This window comes from Cyprinodon tularosa, unplaced genomic scaffold (assembly GCF_016077235.1).
Source record: "Cyprinodon tularosa strain WSP-4 unplaced genomic scaffold, ASM1607723v1 ctg130, whole genome shotgun sequence".
NCBI classification, from domain to species: Eukaryota; Metazoa; Chordata; class Actinopteri; order Cyprinodontiformes; family Cyprinodontidae; genus Cyprinodon; species Cyprinodon tularosa.
Window position 1 is genome coordinate 2,239,825 of NW_024038115.1, and position 17,008 is coordinate 2,256,832.

The 17,008-nt window shown below is 34.8% G+C and overlaps 1 protein-coding gene across 1 annotated transcript in view; it reads left to right on the forward strand.

The window, feature by feature from the left end:
* The window catches only part of tmem8b (transmembrane protein 8B), a 74,238-nt gene that overhangs the window by 40,680 nt on the left and 16,550 nt on the right, over positions 1–17,008 (forward strand). Inside the window, exons 9-11 of the mRNA XM_038277343.1 lie at positions 967–1,109; positions 3,719–3,897; positions 10,292–10,438. Coding sequence (XP_038133271.1) covers positions 967–1,109; positions 3,719–3,897; positions 10,292–10,438 — 469 coding nt within the window. The remainder of the gene's footprint in view (positions 1–966; positions 1,110–3,718; positions 3,898–10,291; positions 10,439–17,008) is intronic.

Here is a 17,008-nt window from a genome sequence, read left to right on the forward strand (position 1 = left end):
TTATTTTAAGTCCATGTAAGAGATGTCACTGAGAAAATTTTGGACAAATAAAGCTATAAAGTCATCCAATTAAAATATATTTCTAAGTTTTTTAGTGTTGGGGATTCAGCAGATTGATTCATTTTACAGAATGTTACATTATTAATGAATGTGAACAAAATTGAATTAAATGCTGTTTTTTGCAGGACCGACCAGGGTTTCCAATTGAATATGAATCACAGATAATAACAGATGGTGTGGGACATGTACTCATCCTCATTTGAAAGCTTAACTAAGGTTTGAAAATGAAGGTTGCATGCACATAGCTGTGTGTTACATTTCACACTTTAAAAGATGCAAAATCAGCCCAGGCTCACTTCAGAAGAAAACCGCAAGTGTAATGGGTTGGTCGTCATTACATGTACTTTTATATTTAAATGCAAATCAAAAGGAGGTCAGTTAAAGCTTTTATGAACAGGAAGAAAAAATATCTGAACGTGCTTCAGTCTCGGTTAAAAGTTGTGAGAAAGATAAATCATGGTGAGATATAACTAGTCCGTTTAAAGGCAGGCAGAGCTATTGGATCTCTATATTTTAAATAATATATACAAAAATATTTAAAGAGTCTTAATAGTGTGCAGGTTGTGTTGCTGCATTGTTTAAAACCATGATATTTTGCAGAAGAAAATGTTTTATTAAGTAAAATATCCCTATTGTTTCCAAGACATGCTAGGTAAGATGGTTGTAAAAGCAAACAAACAGCTGTAGCAAAATGTGAGGGTTTACAGTAGATTATAATGTATTAGATTGTTATTCTGCAGAACATAAAGATAGATCTATGGTTCAAAATAGTTTATTTAATCCAACATTTTAAATTATGTGTTATGAAAGAGAACCTGGAAAAGAAAACCACATCCAGGAGAGGAGAAGTAGAGCGTAAAGAAATCTGAAGTTATATGTAAAAAATCTGTTTTCTCTTCTCCCTAGGTTTGAAGGATGCACCAATGTAACTGCACTGGTATATATGCGTGCTTATCTGACTCCATGCATCAATGATTGTGGGACATATGGACAGTGCAAGCTCCTACGAACCAACAACTACCTTTATGCTGCATGTGAATGCAAAGCAGGTAACCATTTTTATTTAAGAGCCATTGTGAATCAGAGCATCTCTGTTTGCCAGACTGACTTTTTTTGCTTTTTGCTCCATTTCACTTGTTTTTATTTTACTCAGAATCAGAATGAGAATCAAGTTTATTGCCAAGTAGGTTTGCACTTACAAGGAATTTGACTTGATGTTGATTGTGCAGACAAATTAGATTTATATACAGAATACAGAATCTATAGCTATATACATTATAAAACATATACTACACTATATACAATATTTAGTATATAGCTATATACTATATACACAGTAGACTGTGCTATAATGTCACGCAGGACGACTGGAGATGCTACGTTCATGTAAGATGCTATGGTGGTCTAAGCTCGCTGTAAGCTCATTTTAGGTTTAGTCGTCTAACAATGTCTTCCTTTGATTTTATTCTTATTTCCAACTCAGTCAGCAGCAAACTGATTACAGCGTGCTGTTTTAGCACAAGTGGGAAAATAATTAACCAATATCTTATCCGATAAATCTCTTCTTTATTTAATATTTATCAGTAAATTATAAGGAGATGCAGGACCATTAATTATTTAATTGATTTTAGATTAAAGGAAAGACACAAAAACTACACAAGGTACAACATACAGCAATTAATATTGGATTAATTGTGAAATATGTCGAATTTAAGAAATAGAAAACAAATGGGGTTGGACAAGTCATTATCCTGAAGATAACTAACAGAAGTGCAATTAAAAAGTAGGGACCACTGTCCACTAGGCCTTGTATTAATTCTTTTCACATAGGCTGTTCAGACAACAGTAAAATGCATTCTTAATTACAAACAGCTTTTCAATAAAAGATGAGCTTATGAAGCCAAACAAAGACTGTCCTCAGAGGCTTTTTTTTAATCCTGCGTTTGATCTTGTTTTATCCGAGCCCATTTCTCTTCTGTTGAATCCATTGTCATACTTAATGTGTGCCTTTGCTTCCTGGCAGAGCTACAGCAATCACCACTTGCCCTCGGCTTGTGTTAACTCAGCAAAACCTAAGTTAAACAGTGCTCTAAAAGTGTTGTACTTACCAAACTTTTTTTTTTATGTTGTTCCCTAGACATGGGCGATATACTGTAGAAATATTAATTATCACAATATTCCTGCTACAAAGCAGTATCTCAATATTTATCACAATACCTCTGCCAATAAACAATACAGTTAGGATGCTATCTTGGAGAGGGAGTAGAAAGTGAAAACTCTTTATATTCAATTTTATTCTTTTTCAAAATACGACATATAACCCAAACCAAATTCTTTTAAACACTATTAGAATTTATACATTAAAGAATACAAAAATATAGATATACTTCTCAAGTAGCCATACAGTATATTGACATGTCCAAAAAATCCATTTGTAATTCTGTGTAGCAGGTCAAGTATGCATTCCTATAAGCACAAAGCAAGCAGAATTCTTAGGTTATAATCTAATCTAAGAAAATTGCTGCCACCATGTACTGTCTGGTAGGCCACACATATTGTCTTTGTTATTGGATCTAAAGCTTATGCTTATCACTGATGTTGTAATTTTCTGTTATTCCGTGTAATGTTGAAATTGTGTACTGCTCTACACTATTACTATTACATAGTATTTTTTTGTAGTTTGCCTTTTTATACATCTTCTGTGCCTCTGATAAATTACTACTGATAAAATAAAATCCAGTGCGTTAATTGCCTTTAGAAGTCACCTAACTAGAAAATAGTCTGACATTGAGTCATTTAATCTGATCATATATACAGCTGTTCTATAAAGGTCTCAGAGGTTTGGTAGATAAATACCAAATTTAATTTGGTATATTGTTGCAAGAACAACATCTGATAGGTCGGGGATAACCCTGCATAGACGTTAAATGCAGGGTTAGATTAAAAAAATTATATTCCAAGCTAAGCTGAAAATATAAAATATATCTTTTACATCATCTGGAAATACAAGAAGACATTGGATATGATTTTGTCAAATAAAGAGCATAAAAACAAATAAAACGATAATTTCCATATTTCTATTAGTAAAAAAAAAAAACATTTTCCTTCTGCATTTGAATCAAACAATGATTTAGATGCATAATGTTGGTCTACTCCAATGAAATACATAGAGGTTTGTCTTATTTTGATAAAATGTTGAAAAACCTTTTTTAGCTTAAAACAGACAGAAAAACAAGCAAAAAAGTGCTGATTTTTAGAATTGTTTTATTTAGTATGTCTGTTTATTATTATCTATCTTAGCAAAGCTGAGGTAATTCACAATAGGAGGGAGTTCACTCCAGGAGAATCTATTGTACTTGATAAAAAACCTCACCCAATTCTGATATTACTAAAAAAAGAGCTGCTGCTGCTCATCGTGTTTTTGTCAAGACATACATTTTTTATACCTTTTAAGAGATATGCAAAATTCAAATGAGAATATTATGAAACGATCCGTTTCATCTTCCATTCAAATTCCTTATCTCTCATCCACAAACGGATTTAAAAATACTTTTTCAAAGTTCATATAGAGTGCAGCACAACTTAACGATAGAGAGCCTCTTTAGATCTCTCCTTCCTGCAGTCAGGCTACAGCTCTGACAGTGTGTTTGTCTAATAGGCTGGAATGGCTGGGGCTGTACCGACAACTCTGAAGCCTACTCTTACAGCTTCCAGCTCCTCTCCACCCTCCTGCTCTGTCTCAGCAACCTGATGTTCGTTCCACCTGTGGCCATCGCTATTCGAAGCCAATACCTGCTGGAGGCTTCAGTCTACATCTTCACCATGTTCTTCTCCACGGTGAGTCCCTTCTAAATGATTAAACTGATGACTAAAATGAATTTGAAACCAATGTGTTTGATCTATAGAGTATAAAAATACATCCTTTTTCTGTTCTCACGGCCTGATTTCTAGCATGGTGGATGTTACAAAACTATTTCTATTTGCTTGACATAAAGATATTGAGAGATGGGGTGTTCTTGTAATAAAGTTTTATGATACTTGTTCTTACAACATGTGCTCTAAAATGCTTTCTAACCCACAAAATCCTTGTGTTATGATGAAAAATTCCAAATAGGTCATGCAAGATATATAGGTAATGAAGAGAATTGTGGACCTCCGTTAGTCTAGTACAACTTCCAGATACCCAAACATGTCACTGGAAATTTGAAGCATTTAGATGGTATTATTAGCAGCATGAGAATGTTTAGTTGTCATACCATTCAGAATAAAGGCAAGGCAAATTTATCTGTATAGCACAATTCAGTACAAAGACAATGCAAAGTGCTTTACATGATTAAAATACAGGAAGATAAAACAGATTCAAAGCAAGTAGGAAAAAAAATAAAATAAAAAATGCACAAACAAAAAAGAAAATGTGTTTTAGTTGAACTGTTTAACTAGAACAGTCAAAGGCAATCCTAAACAAATGTGTTTTTAGTCTTGATTTAAAGGAACTCAGGCTTTCTGCTCTTTTACAGTTTTCTGGAAGTTTGTTCCAGATAAGTGGAGCATAGGAACTAAATGCTGCTTCTCCATGTTTAGTTCTGGTTCTAGGTATGCAGAGCAGGCTGGAGCCAGAAGACCTGAGTGGTCTGGAGGGTTGATACACTGATAGCAAGTCTGTGATGTATTTAGGTGGTAAGCCATTCAGAGATTTATAGACTAACAGAACTATTTTAAATTCTCTGAGATACAGGGAGCCAGTGTAAGGACTTTAGAACTGTGGTGATGTGCTCTACTTTCTTAGTCTTAGTGAGGACACGGCAGCTATATAAATATAGCCCATTGTTTGTTTGAAGGGAAAATGACCTGAGAAAACCCGATGAACTGTGAAGCAGTTGGCAGCATCATGTTGTGGGTGTTTTTAATGCAGGAAGGACTTGAGTCAGACTCAGACTCAGACATACTTTAAAAATCCCAGAGGGAGTTACTTTTGTTAAACGCTCCAGAAATATAAACACACACACACACACACACACACATACATACATATATATATATATATAGTGAAACCAGACAAAATAAGGTTACATATTTAAGTAACCATAAATATGAAATGCCTCCTCCAACTTTCATTGAGTTCATTGAGTAAAATAACAAGATGTTCATTTTTAAACAATAAATTTAACCTTCTGGTTTGAATTGTATTTACTGCATTCTATTTAAATCTGATAACCAGGAAGCTTCATTGCTTATTTATATTCAACCATTTTTTAACAACACCTAAGAAGCAAAGTCATTTGATGTCAGTGTGGAGATTAAACTCATCATGATAGAATGTGCTCTTAGGATGTTTGTGTTTGGATGTACATAATCATGATGCATGCAGGTAATTTCACACAGTTCCTGACGAAGGACTCATGCTGCTTAACTGATTGACGCCAAATGGTAGTCTGGAACAAAGGCAGTGATTACAACTATGTTTTTCAAGCGCTTATGGTGGTAAAGCAAACATAAATTGAAGTCAGAAAAGTTTTTTTTTTTAATTAAGGCTAAATTTTAGCAGTTTAGTATCCAGGTTGTGCCCATAAAAATGTACAAACTGCTTATTCTGCAATTGACTGTTTTGAGCATCTGGTACCCTAGCTGCTAACAAAGGAATGCCTGGGCTGAGCATTAATAACAGTATTCTAAGCAAGGACCCTGCTAGAGAAGCATGGCAGGTTTCAATTATCTTGGTAGGATGCATACTAAAGTTAACTGCTGTTACAGCATTGTTTGGAGTCAGCCATGGTACCGAAGCACAAGTTCCATATAGGAAAGAAAAATCAGAGACGAGAGCAGCCCATAGAAAGTACTCCACAGGAACGACACCCCTTTCAGAGACATAGACAGGTATGGGGCTTTGCAGGCTAACAAAAGAAGCCAAACGACACCCATTCGAAGGGGTGGACCCGTTTGTCCGTTACAATTTGCATGTTTTCTAAACAAAAACATGGGCTTGTTGGGCTACTGTACATAGCCTCAAACTCAATGCTATTTCTGACATTTTAAACTGAAAAAGCTTCCCGGATGGGAAGTGAAACGTCTTCAAACTTGGAAACAAAGTCCAGTGGATTGTTTTTTTACCTTTTTTGGAACTCCTCAGGAAGACCGGTTCCTCACTCTGTCAGCACTTCAGAACCCCAGGCAGTCTTCTATAGATCTGCAATCAAAGTTTGCTGGATGTCCGATGGCTCTCTAATAGACTGAACACACCTGTTCTCATAGAACATTTTCTTTTAAAATCCATCTGTTTAAATAAAACATAATATGGCTGGGTAATTAATCAATATTAATATATATGTTGCGATGGACACCTCATCAATATCAATATAAAATATGTCTGATGAAACTTTCAGTAATTCCCCTGACCTCTGATCCAGAAACAATGCGTTATTCTGAGCATAGGCAGGGGAAAGGCTTTTGTCTCTAAACCTCTTAAAGCAAAAAATCTAAATACAGTTGCTGGCCAAGTAGTTCCATATTTAAAGGTCAAAGGTTATGTTTAAGTACACTTAAGGTTACACTTTGATTTGGGGTTTTGTCCCCTGCTCCTCATTTCAAATAATTAAATAATCAATAATCATCAGTATTGTCTAATTTGAAAGGCTTATATCATGATGCAGTTTTTAGCTGTATCGCACAGCCCTACATGTTATCTATAGAGTATTTTATTTTCAAATTGTTTGGTCAAGCATTTTTTTATTCTAAAAGTCTTTCTGTATGGGTCAGGAAGATTTCCATTTTCAGCTTCAAATCAATTTTATGTACTGCAGCAAACAGATGAGTCTTTCTGAGGTCAGTAGAGTGGCCATCCAGAGCAGATTGTACTGTGCTGAAATATACTTGGGGTTCTCAGTCTCACTTTTAAGGTAAAATAAACGCTGTTAAGCCCCAAATTATTTTCTCCCACTGGCTCATTTTGAGTTAAAATTAATTGAGCCAAAATGTTTTATTTTCTAAAATGAGACAAGCATCCCCCAAAGGTAATGAAACACTGAAAAAATTGATAGAAACCTCACCTCATAAAAGTATTTACGTATTTTAAATAATTTAATGCTGTCACCACACAGTTTGATGTATTTTGTTCAGATAGTTTGCGGTAGACCAATAAGAAATAATAAATGTCAGTATAATTCTCCATATTTAACTTATTGAATAGAGAATCCTCAGACACTCGCCTTGAGTTCAAAGATCTTTAGAGAGTAGGATGTACAAGTTATAACAGTTGATAGTCGAACCAGATAAACTTAAAAAAAAAAAAAAAAAATCGTGAATGAATCCTCTTTTATTGTACATCCCATTGTCCCGGTTCAAAGACACCATCATCTTGGTATAAACATCGAAACAGCAAAACAACTTATCCTTGAAGGCATTCAAGGATAAGTTCCTTCTTATCTCAGTAGCAGATATCTCAACTGTATTGAAAAGGTCAGCTAGTGCCGAATCGGACTTTATTCTTATGATTGAATGATACAAAATATCTCATAATTTCCCTCCTGTTTTATCAAGAATAATTGTCTTATGATCCCTTCACGTGCAACATGACCTCCCTAGAGCAGATCAGTGTGTTTTTGTACAGTGTGTATTATGGGAGGAGGTGACCCGATCCCCCTGCTGTCCTTTGGTGATGACTCTATTGGACTGTTCATCATAGATGAATTACATGTTGGAGGAGGACATGTAGAAAAGAAAAAAAAAAGTCTTATGAGGAGTCTGAAAAAAAAATCTCTTACATCTTCATAAAGCCGCCCTATTTCACTTCTTTTCAATTTTCATAATAAGGTTTACAGTGAAATCAGTCATGCATCCTGTGTCTTTAAATGTCTGTCATCTTATCATGCAGGATCGGTCTTTTGTTCATAAGGATGTTTTGTGACCAGGACATATTGTGTAACAGAAATGTATGGTGTGTGTAATACTGCTGAGACCTGGTAAAATGCAGGATGTAAAAAAAAAAACCCCTTTGAAAATAAGAAATATAATCAACATTAAGATCTTGAGCACAATTACACCATTACATAACCCTTGTCCATGGCATCCCTTAATGATGTCAGGTTCACAACGTCATGTGTAATAACACCTCCATCGGCATCATTTAGAGGTATAAATAAACAGCACAATATGCATACCACCATTACCAGCCGGGAGCTGATGAAGACCCATTCGGTTTCTATGGGGACTTCTCTGACACCTCTTATTTACTTCTTGCAAAGTTCATATTAGTTATAGCAGTAGTCATGTTTTTTACTCCCAGCCCCAGCTTCTTCAGTCCAATCCAAGGGAACAGACTTGACTTTCTGGCCTGTGGCCCACTGTTGATGGTTTTTAGTAAAAACCTTTCCAAAAACTAAATCATATGGTGCATGCAGCCCTCTCTTCATGGGCTGTTACAACATAACAGTCAGTCATCAGAACCTTTTCACAGCTGCCAGTCCAATCACTGGGAAGTGATACACAGATGTTATGTCCCATATTTGGAACAGTGAAATAAGGTTTGTGTGCTGCTGCTAGAGGAGCTCGACATGGAATGAAGGGCTCAATGAGAGTTGGAGACTTCACCTAGGTATTGAGCATCTTTAGGCAAAGCTGTTAGCACTTACATTATTGTAGACAGAAAGGTGGACTGGACAAAAAGCGTGTTTTTATTTTCTCCTGTATCAAATTAATTTACTTCTTTTTCTTTGCTTGTTCATGAGTTAGCAGGACAAGTCACTCTACAACTTACTTTGGAGTTCCATTTATTAACTACTAACTTATTTTGGTTTTCATGTGTGAAGTGACAAAATGAAAAATGGCATTCCATGTTTTTACAAAAAAAGAATTGCAGTTCTGGCTTTTTTTTTTTAAGTATTCCAACTATGATAATCCTACACAAATTCATGCAGCAAGTTAGTTCTGAAATTCAACTAGATAAAAGCCTCAGTTGTGTTAGGGGACATGCTAGTAAACAAACAGCATAATTTCAGAACAATGAACTCCGCAGACAGATGGAAGATATGTAAATTCTATAGGAAGGTTTGTTATAGTATAGGACAACTTCCGAATTACCAAGGAGCGGCTGTCCTAGAATTGGCCATAAGGCCCTTTGTTAGTCTGAAGAGTTTCAGAGATGCACAGCTTCGACAAAAACATCTATGGACTCAAATGTTAGTCATGCTGCATGACTGAGAGGAGCCCATCCAACAGAATGAGTCATGCACTCTACAAAACAAATGATAATGGAAGAGTAAAAAAGGAAGAAGATGGCTTTTGTGCACAGAATACCAAGCCACGTAGACATCAACTCAAGCAGGTGAAAAAATGAACTAAAATACAGTTTCTAAATGGTGGGAAATTATTGCTTAAAATTTGTGATTTGTGGTTCTACAAAGTACTAACTTTTAGTTACCTGATACAAAGGCATACCATTTTTTTCAGATTTTATCTGTAAAGATAGTTTGAAATAGTTTTTATTTGTAATATTTTGATTCACTTCCTCATGAAGCACGACTTTTGTTAGTTTGTCACATTGATTCCCTGCCAGATGCATTTAAGTTTATGATTTTACATGACAAAATTGTATACAACTGTTGAAGAAGAACACTTTTAAATAGTTCTGTAAAGTTTCCAACCGAAGGGTTTCTTTTTAGAATTGGAAAGTAATCCAATTATACCATTCAAAACCTTTCAAACAAGGTTAAAAAACCCATTTGATTAGGGTTGGCTTCAACTTTTTTTTAAACTAATCAAAATATTGTTGATTTCATTCTGTTTTATATTTTCTGTTTTATTCTGTCTATTTTTTACTCACTTTTATTTATCATTTCACTGCAATGCACTTTGTTGTCTTTTCCTATATTTTTTTCATGTAATGCAGTTTGAATATTTGGTTGCTAAGATGTGCTAAAACAAAGAAATAAGCCTTTTCTTGCAATGTTGATACTCTTAAGAAATTAATCTCAAAAGCTGTGAAATTACAGTAAAAGCTCCTCACAAAAATGTAAGTGTCGCACATAACTTAACAGGGCTTCTAAAAAAGTTGTTTTTCAAATTACCTTTAGAGAACTGTTGATTTCTTTATCATCCTGTGAAAATTGAGTGTGCAAATTAAATGTTGGGTCTATAAAGAGAAATAAAATACATCCATCTCTGATGTCATGCTCTTTAAACTGCACTGAAAACATAAATCAAAAGCCAGCTGTAATGACTGCCTTTTTCCTTCCTGCAGTTTTACCATGCATGTGACCAACCTGGTATTGTGGTGTTTTGCATCATGGAGTACGACGTCCTGCAGTTTTGTGACTTCCTTGGGTCACTTATGTCAGTGTGGGTCACAGTCATTGCCATGGCAAGGCTAAAATCTATCATCAAACAGGTATGTTTTACTCTATTTCAATTTATCAGTGATTGTAACAAACTAATTGCATGGGGAAACAGCTTCTCATTAAACAATTACAGTAACACATTTTTTAAATTATAATATATACATGTACTGAACATGCTATCAAATTGGGAAGTTTGTTTTTGCTATAACATAACCAGATCTCTATTAAAGATACATCCCAGTATTATTATTATTTTTTTTTTTGATAGAATGATTTATACATATTTTTAAAGCAATTTGATTAAACTGAAGTGAGATGACATGGGCTGAATACCCCGGCTCAATTAGAAGTCAATAATGGCATATTTAGTTTTTTTTCTTTTTGTTTTATTTTTACTCACTCAATTTTTAAGGAGTGCATTTAAAAAAAAAATTATACATCCATCAAAATCATTTCTCAAGTAGTCTCAACACAGTTAACAAGTCTTAAGTTCACTACAGTCCATACATAAACTGGATGACTACAATACTCTTGGTAATCTTAACATTTTATCCACCTCATATAGCCTCATAAGAAAAAAAGTTTAAAAAATCCCAAACAAATTCCTTCCTTACTTATTTCTTTAAATTAAGAATTCTTAGAGTCTAAATTTGTACAAACAGACAAAGTTAGTTGTCATATACCACTATTATTGATGGGAAGCTTGGCTCTTCAACGAGTGGCTCCCAAACAACTATATATTAATTATTACCTGTAACCATCTTATTTTAACTTAAGTTGGCAAATACTAATGTTAAAAATAGATTGATTTGCATTCACTGTTTTAATTGGAAGGTTTATACTTGCCTAATTGTATGTATTTGTTCTGTTATGAAAGAAGCTACTTGCTTTTTTTTGTAATAATTTTTATTTTTTGTTTCATTTTATTTAACGCAAAAACAGATGAAAGAATCACTGCATAAAGATTAATTGAATAGAAACAAGACAGAAACAGAAGCAAAATCTTCCAGACTATCAAGTCTATCCCCCTCTCTGTTTTCGCATAGTTGTACGACTTCATATTCTATGCTGTCATTCAAAACAGAGTGGAGTGACTGAGAAATGAACATTAAAATTTCAAAAAGTGGGGAGTCTGTTCTCAGAGCATAACCCACCATTAACCATGATAGAGTTACAAACCCAGAAATGTTGACCAGTTTAACTGTTTGGTATAGAAAGCACCCTTTGACCCAGGTGATTGGTTTTCTTTGTTCGTCGTTGCAAGCTTAATCGCATAATATCTTTCAGCAATAAGCAGTATCTTTAATACAAAATGTTTTTCAAAGATATGCGTTTGAATATCCGAGGTGTTTTTGCTCCTATAATTAATATAAAAATCTGACCCAACAGGATGTTGCATTAAATGGGCTCTGGGTATTATTAACAGACAGGGCACACAATTACAAAAATGACTCTGGTACCATAAATTGCTCTAAGACCGGTAAAACCTTCATAAGTGAAAAACCATAAAAGGCCATTTATTACCCTGTAATCAGCAAACTAAAAATGTAGAAAAACAGTTTTAACTTCTTCCATCAATCAGCACTGCTTCTACTCCTCCAAAGCCTGTCCATCAACCGGATATTAACTGTAGCAGTTTTTTTGAAATATTGTGAAAGTGATTATGTGATATCATCAGCAGCATCAGACAACCTTTAGTGCAATTCTGTCAGAGTAACATGACAGGGCAAGACAAGTCTATATGTATAGCAATATCCAGAAGAGTTCAAGGGTTTAAACAAAAATCACACAGATAAAAGACTCTCACTAAAAATGGGAAATACAGTTATCACATTAAAACAAACATTACATTGTAAAAAATATATATATAGAATGCCCCATTTATAGCAAATAACTAGATAAGACAGGATCAAAATGATCAGATTACATTGAACTTAACCCTTTCGTAGATTTAACAGTAAACATTAATATTTCTAGTCCTTATTTAAAAGAAGCAACAATCTTTGCAGATCTCATGTTTTCTGAGGTTTGTTCCAGAACAGAGCAGCCTAGAAACTAAATAGTTCCTCCTAATGTTTATTTGACACACACAGACAGGGATAGGGAACATTTCATCCAACGTCCCCAAGTGGCTTCATTTTAATAAATACCTTTTTTCTTGTAAATTTTTAACCTTTCATTCATTCTTAAATATAAATAAGAAATACTATTTGCTTCAGTTTTATGGTAAAATAGCTACAGTATACAATATAACAAAATCCTTTTTATGTTGGGGAAATAAAAACTCAAAGGTTGCTGATCCCTGCTTTACAGGGTTGATTTTATATGTCTTTGGTTTTAGCACTGCTTAATGAGTGCATTTTGATTCTTTTTTCTGCTGATGCTTTATGTATTTTCCCTTCGTATAACAAAAAGGCATAAAATAGTCTTAATACTTTTTATTCAAAAAAGAAAAAACATAAATGTTCTGACTGCCTTCACACATTTAATTGTTCTAGTATACATTTTTATGAAGCTCTAGCGGAAGTTCAATTGAAGAAACTCTGGCTTACCTCCATCCAATCAGAAGCTGATCCGTCTCCGAAGCGAGCTAATCAGCTTCGAACTACTCCACCATGAAGCCCAATCAGCGTCCTGCTTTCACTTTATAAACTCTCCAAATCCTCCTCCCAGTCCCGCTATCCTGCAAGCACTATGTCGGATTTCGACTCAGATGACAATTCACCCACCTCCATCCCCTTCTCCGCCATCGCAGCTGGATCGTCCTCATGACACGACTTCACCTCAACCTCATCAGAGGGTATTAATCCCAGTTGTCACCATCCCTCGCCTCACTGCATTGGTCCGGCAGAAGACCACCATGTTGAGCCCGGTTCTGCCAGAGGTTTCTTCCCAAAGGGGAGTTTTTCCTCTCCACTGTCGCTTCATGCTTGCTCATCATGGACAGTTCACAGTTCCTGCATCACCAAGCAGGACCTCATATCCCGAGTCTCCTAGTGAAGCCCCGGCGTCAGCTCCCTCAGTCTCCTAGTCCCTCATTCTGCTCAGCAGATCACCTCGTCAACCAGCTCAATTGAACCACCATCAGTTTCAGGCCAGGGGGAACATCCCTATTCTCATTCATCAAATCATGCATGTCAAGCATAAATCAGCATGAATGTTCCTGCCGAGGTCTGAGCGCCAAAGACTATACCTTCTATCAATAAAACTCTTCTAATTATCCTTTTCTCTGTGTGAGTTTTTCAGATTGAAATAATCATATCATACAACAAGCAAATAAAATAAGAAAATCAGTAGTTTTTTATTTATTTATTTTTTTACAGTGTCCTGTCTGGCAATGTGGCAATAAGAATAATTGTCTTGATGCCAAAAAGAGCCCAACAGATTTTACTTTCACAAGTGTGGCAGTATGGCAATTGCCATATTGCTCCACTTGTTTCATGCATATAAATTGCTTTGTTATAATTATGCAGGGAGTTTTACAGTTTATATTGACACTGCAATGTAAATAGAGCAGAAAAACAGAAGAACAAAAAGGAAAAAAAAGAGAAAAGATGAAAGAAACAAGAGATAGAAAGGAGACAATGACAAAACATTTTCAATCTGTAGTTTTTTAAGTTGAACTTTTATACACTTTTATAAACTTTTTACACAACAAAATAATTTTTTATCATATTTGTTTGATAATTAAAATGTACTCTCTTATAGCCATCTAATGATAAGCATTAATAAAAAGAAATGTATGCATCATAAAATCAAATAAAAACAATCTTCGCTTTTATGATTTTCAAAATTATATAAATCTCTTTTTATATGTATTTTGCATTGTGATTGAGCAGATACATCAAACAACATGTTAACTGAATACAGCAGGTTTCCTTTTGGATGAAAGGTATGAACTTTTCTTTAAAGGTAGAAACACTGGTATACTTTAAAATACTCAATTATGCATTTTTACAATATAGTCTTTAGGTCATTAGAATACAAATAATAACTAGCATCATTATTATATAATTATTTATTTTACAGATAGATTAAAGCAAAAATGTTTGAATATAATAGATTTATTCCTTTTTATTTTAGAGCTACACATATATAACAGAGCGTGCATAATGTAGCTGGCTATCTGTAATAGCTGGTTTGAACAATAAAGATCAGGCCTACCAAACATTACTGTCAAAGGTTTATTATCACCAGAGGCTTTAAAAAATATAGGTTTTGTTATTGCTAAAGGAGCTAGAGGCAGGATGAGAAAATGAGACTCATGAGTGTAAAGATATGTGGGTGGGCTGATTGGTTTTGGGTTTTAACTCTTAATGTTCCATTAGCATTAGAAAAACTGGACATGCATGTTTATTCTTTCACCATTCCTGCAATCACAATTCCTGGAAATGTGTTGGAGCGTTTTTATAACTTGCCGACAGGCTGCCTGAAACAACTGTGATCACTGTGACATTTCTTAATCATTTCATTTAAATTCCATGAAATGATATGAAAAGCAATGCAGAATATTATGTTGCTTAACATTATTTGGATAATGTGTACTCTACTCTAGCATTACTTTTATTTGATTATGCAAATATGCAGATTTCAGTTTAAAATTAAAGAACATTCACCTGATCTTATAAGCGTAAATTGCAATCAGGTGTTTACTGTATTGTAAAAGAAAAGCATTTTATTATGATCACTCAATGTATTTTGAAAGGTTGCTAAACATGTCCAGGTATTTAGACATCTGTAATAAGACCTGTTTGTATCACAATATATGCCATGCTGATGTTCTGTTGCAGTTTTTGATATGTCAGGGGTGATGAGGCAGGAAAAAAAGCCAGAACAAAGAGAGATTAGAGGTCTCCAGAGCAGTGTATAAACAAATCTCACATATGCCTTGGTTCTTGGATATAAATTAAAAGATCAGTGGCTTTAGAAATTGTGAAGTGTGGCACTAAATTCTCTGCTTGTTGACATATGGTAGAGAATAAACACTAACAGGTGCACCTTCTCCCTGGGTCACCCCCTGACTGCATACCAATATTGAGCAGTCGGAGGGGAAAGTGTGTGAGTGTAAATGTGTGTCCCTGTCTATAAATGAGACAGAGAAGCGCGGGGGTGGGGTTGTGTGAGCGAGGGAGAGTATGAACATCTGCTGTCCTCTTGGGTTTTCATTTTTTGCTTAGTTCTGCAGTATGCGGCCACTAATCAAATCGCACATGTCAGGACTGGCAAGAGGAAGCGTGCACGCTTGTGTACTTGAACAGAGTGAATGCGTGGGTAGGTGTGTGTGTTTATAAATGTCTAGGACCACTGCAGCCGTAAAGGGTAAAGGACCTTGCATTTTCTTAATGTATCTATGTGTGTGCTTCTCAAATAAGACGCGCAAAACCTTAAAAGTTCCCACAAATGAAGGTGCAGAATACTTTACTAGTCTGTAAACAAAAAGATATCTTAGTCATTTCTTAATCACAGTCTGCTAAAGGTAACTAGTCAGCATCATTTATTTGAAGGTAAATAATGTTAATCTTTTGAATTTTGAAGTCACGAAAAGCTAATTTTGATTGCAATATTTGCTGACCTTTTGTTTCATCGGTGCATCAATATTGAATAATTATAGACAATTAACCACATGATCTGATCTTTATCATTCTGTGTCCATCATGTCTTTATATTGCCCCACTTCCAGTTACTACTAGAGTACTGTGCAAAAGTTTTCCACCACTCCTTGTTTCTTCAAGGTAAATTTATTAAGACGCTTTGCTGGTAGTAGCCATTTAATTAAAGGCATATGGAGTTTTGGCCTAGTGGTTAGAGCAGAGCGCTTGTGCTCTGAGAAGGTTGTAAGTACCCCGTTTGATCCCCACAGCCTCCACTCTGGGTCTTTGAGCAAGACCCTTAACTCCACACTGCTCGCCGGGCGCCTCACAATTGCAGCCCACTGCTTCCCAAGGGAATGGGTTAAATACAGAGATTGAATTTTCCCATTGCTGGACAATAAAGAGATATACAAAAACTTTTCCAGGTTGAGCAATGTGGCTTTTTATAAAAGAAGGAAACAAATGAAAAAAAGACCTAACAAAGGGCCTTTAAAAAAATTATTCTTTTAACTTTTGTGAAGTAGGAAATGTTCTTTGGCATTCCTTCTTCAATCATTTTGAGAAGAACTATTACATTTCTTTAATTGGTTGGTTAAAACAAGATTTAAGATAACTTTATTGTATTCAAGTTGTTTCATTCTTTTAGAGCGTGGGAGGAATCTTCATAACTTCTTTAAATGAAAGGAATTAGATCTTTTTATATGTATCTCTTTAATTTTCACAATGTTTGTTTAAATGCTGATATTGCAAATCCATTTTTTTAACCAATGAAAATCCTGCCTTGATTATCTCATACCATGTCAATTTAGTTATGGAATTTGTTACTAACAGAAATGTTTGAATTTAATTTTTAAGTAAGTTATGTACAAGACGTTTTTAAGTATGATAGATGAAGATCCCCTGAGTAATCTACTCCTTTAAAAAAATATGTTTCCTCACAGCAGAACACCTGCAGATTATACAAAAATTAATTTGATGCATCAGTTGTTAAACTGAGTACAAAACATTCCCATGATAGGTTGTTATTAA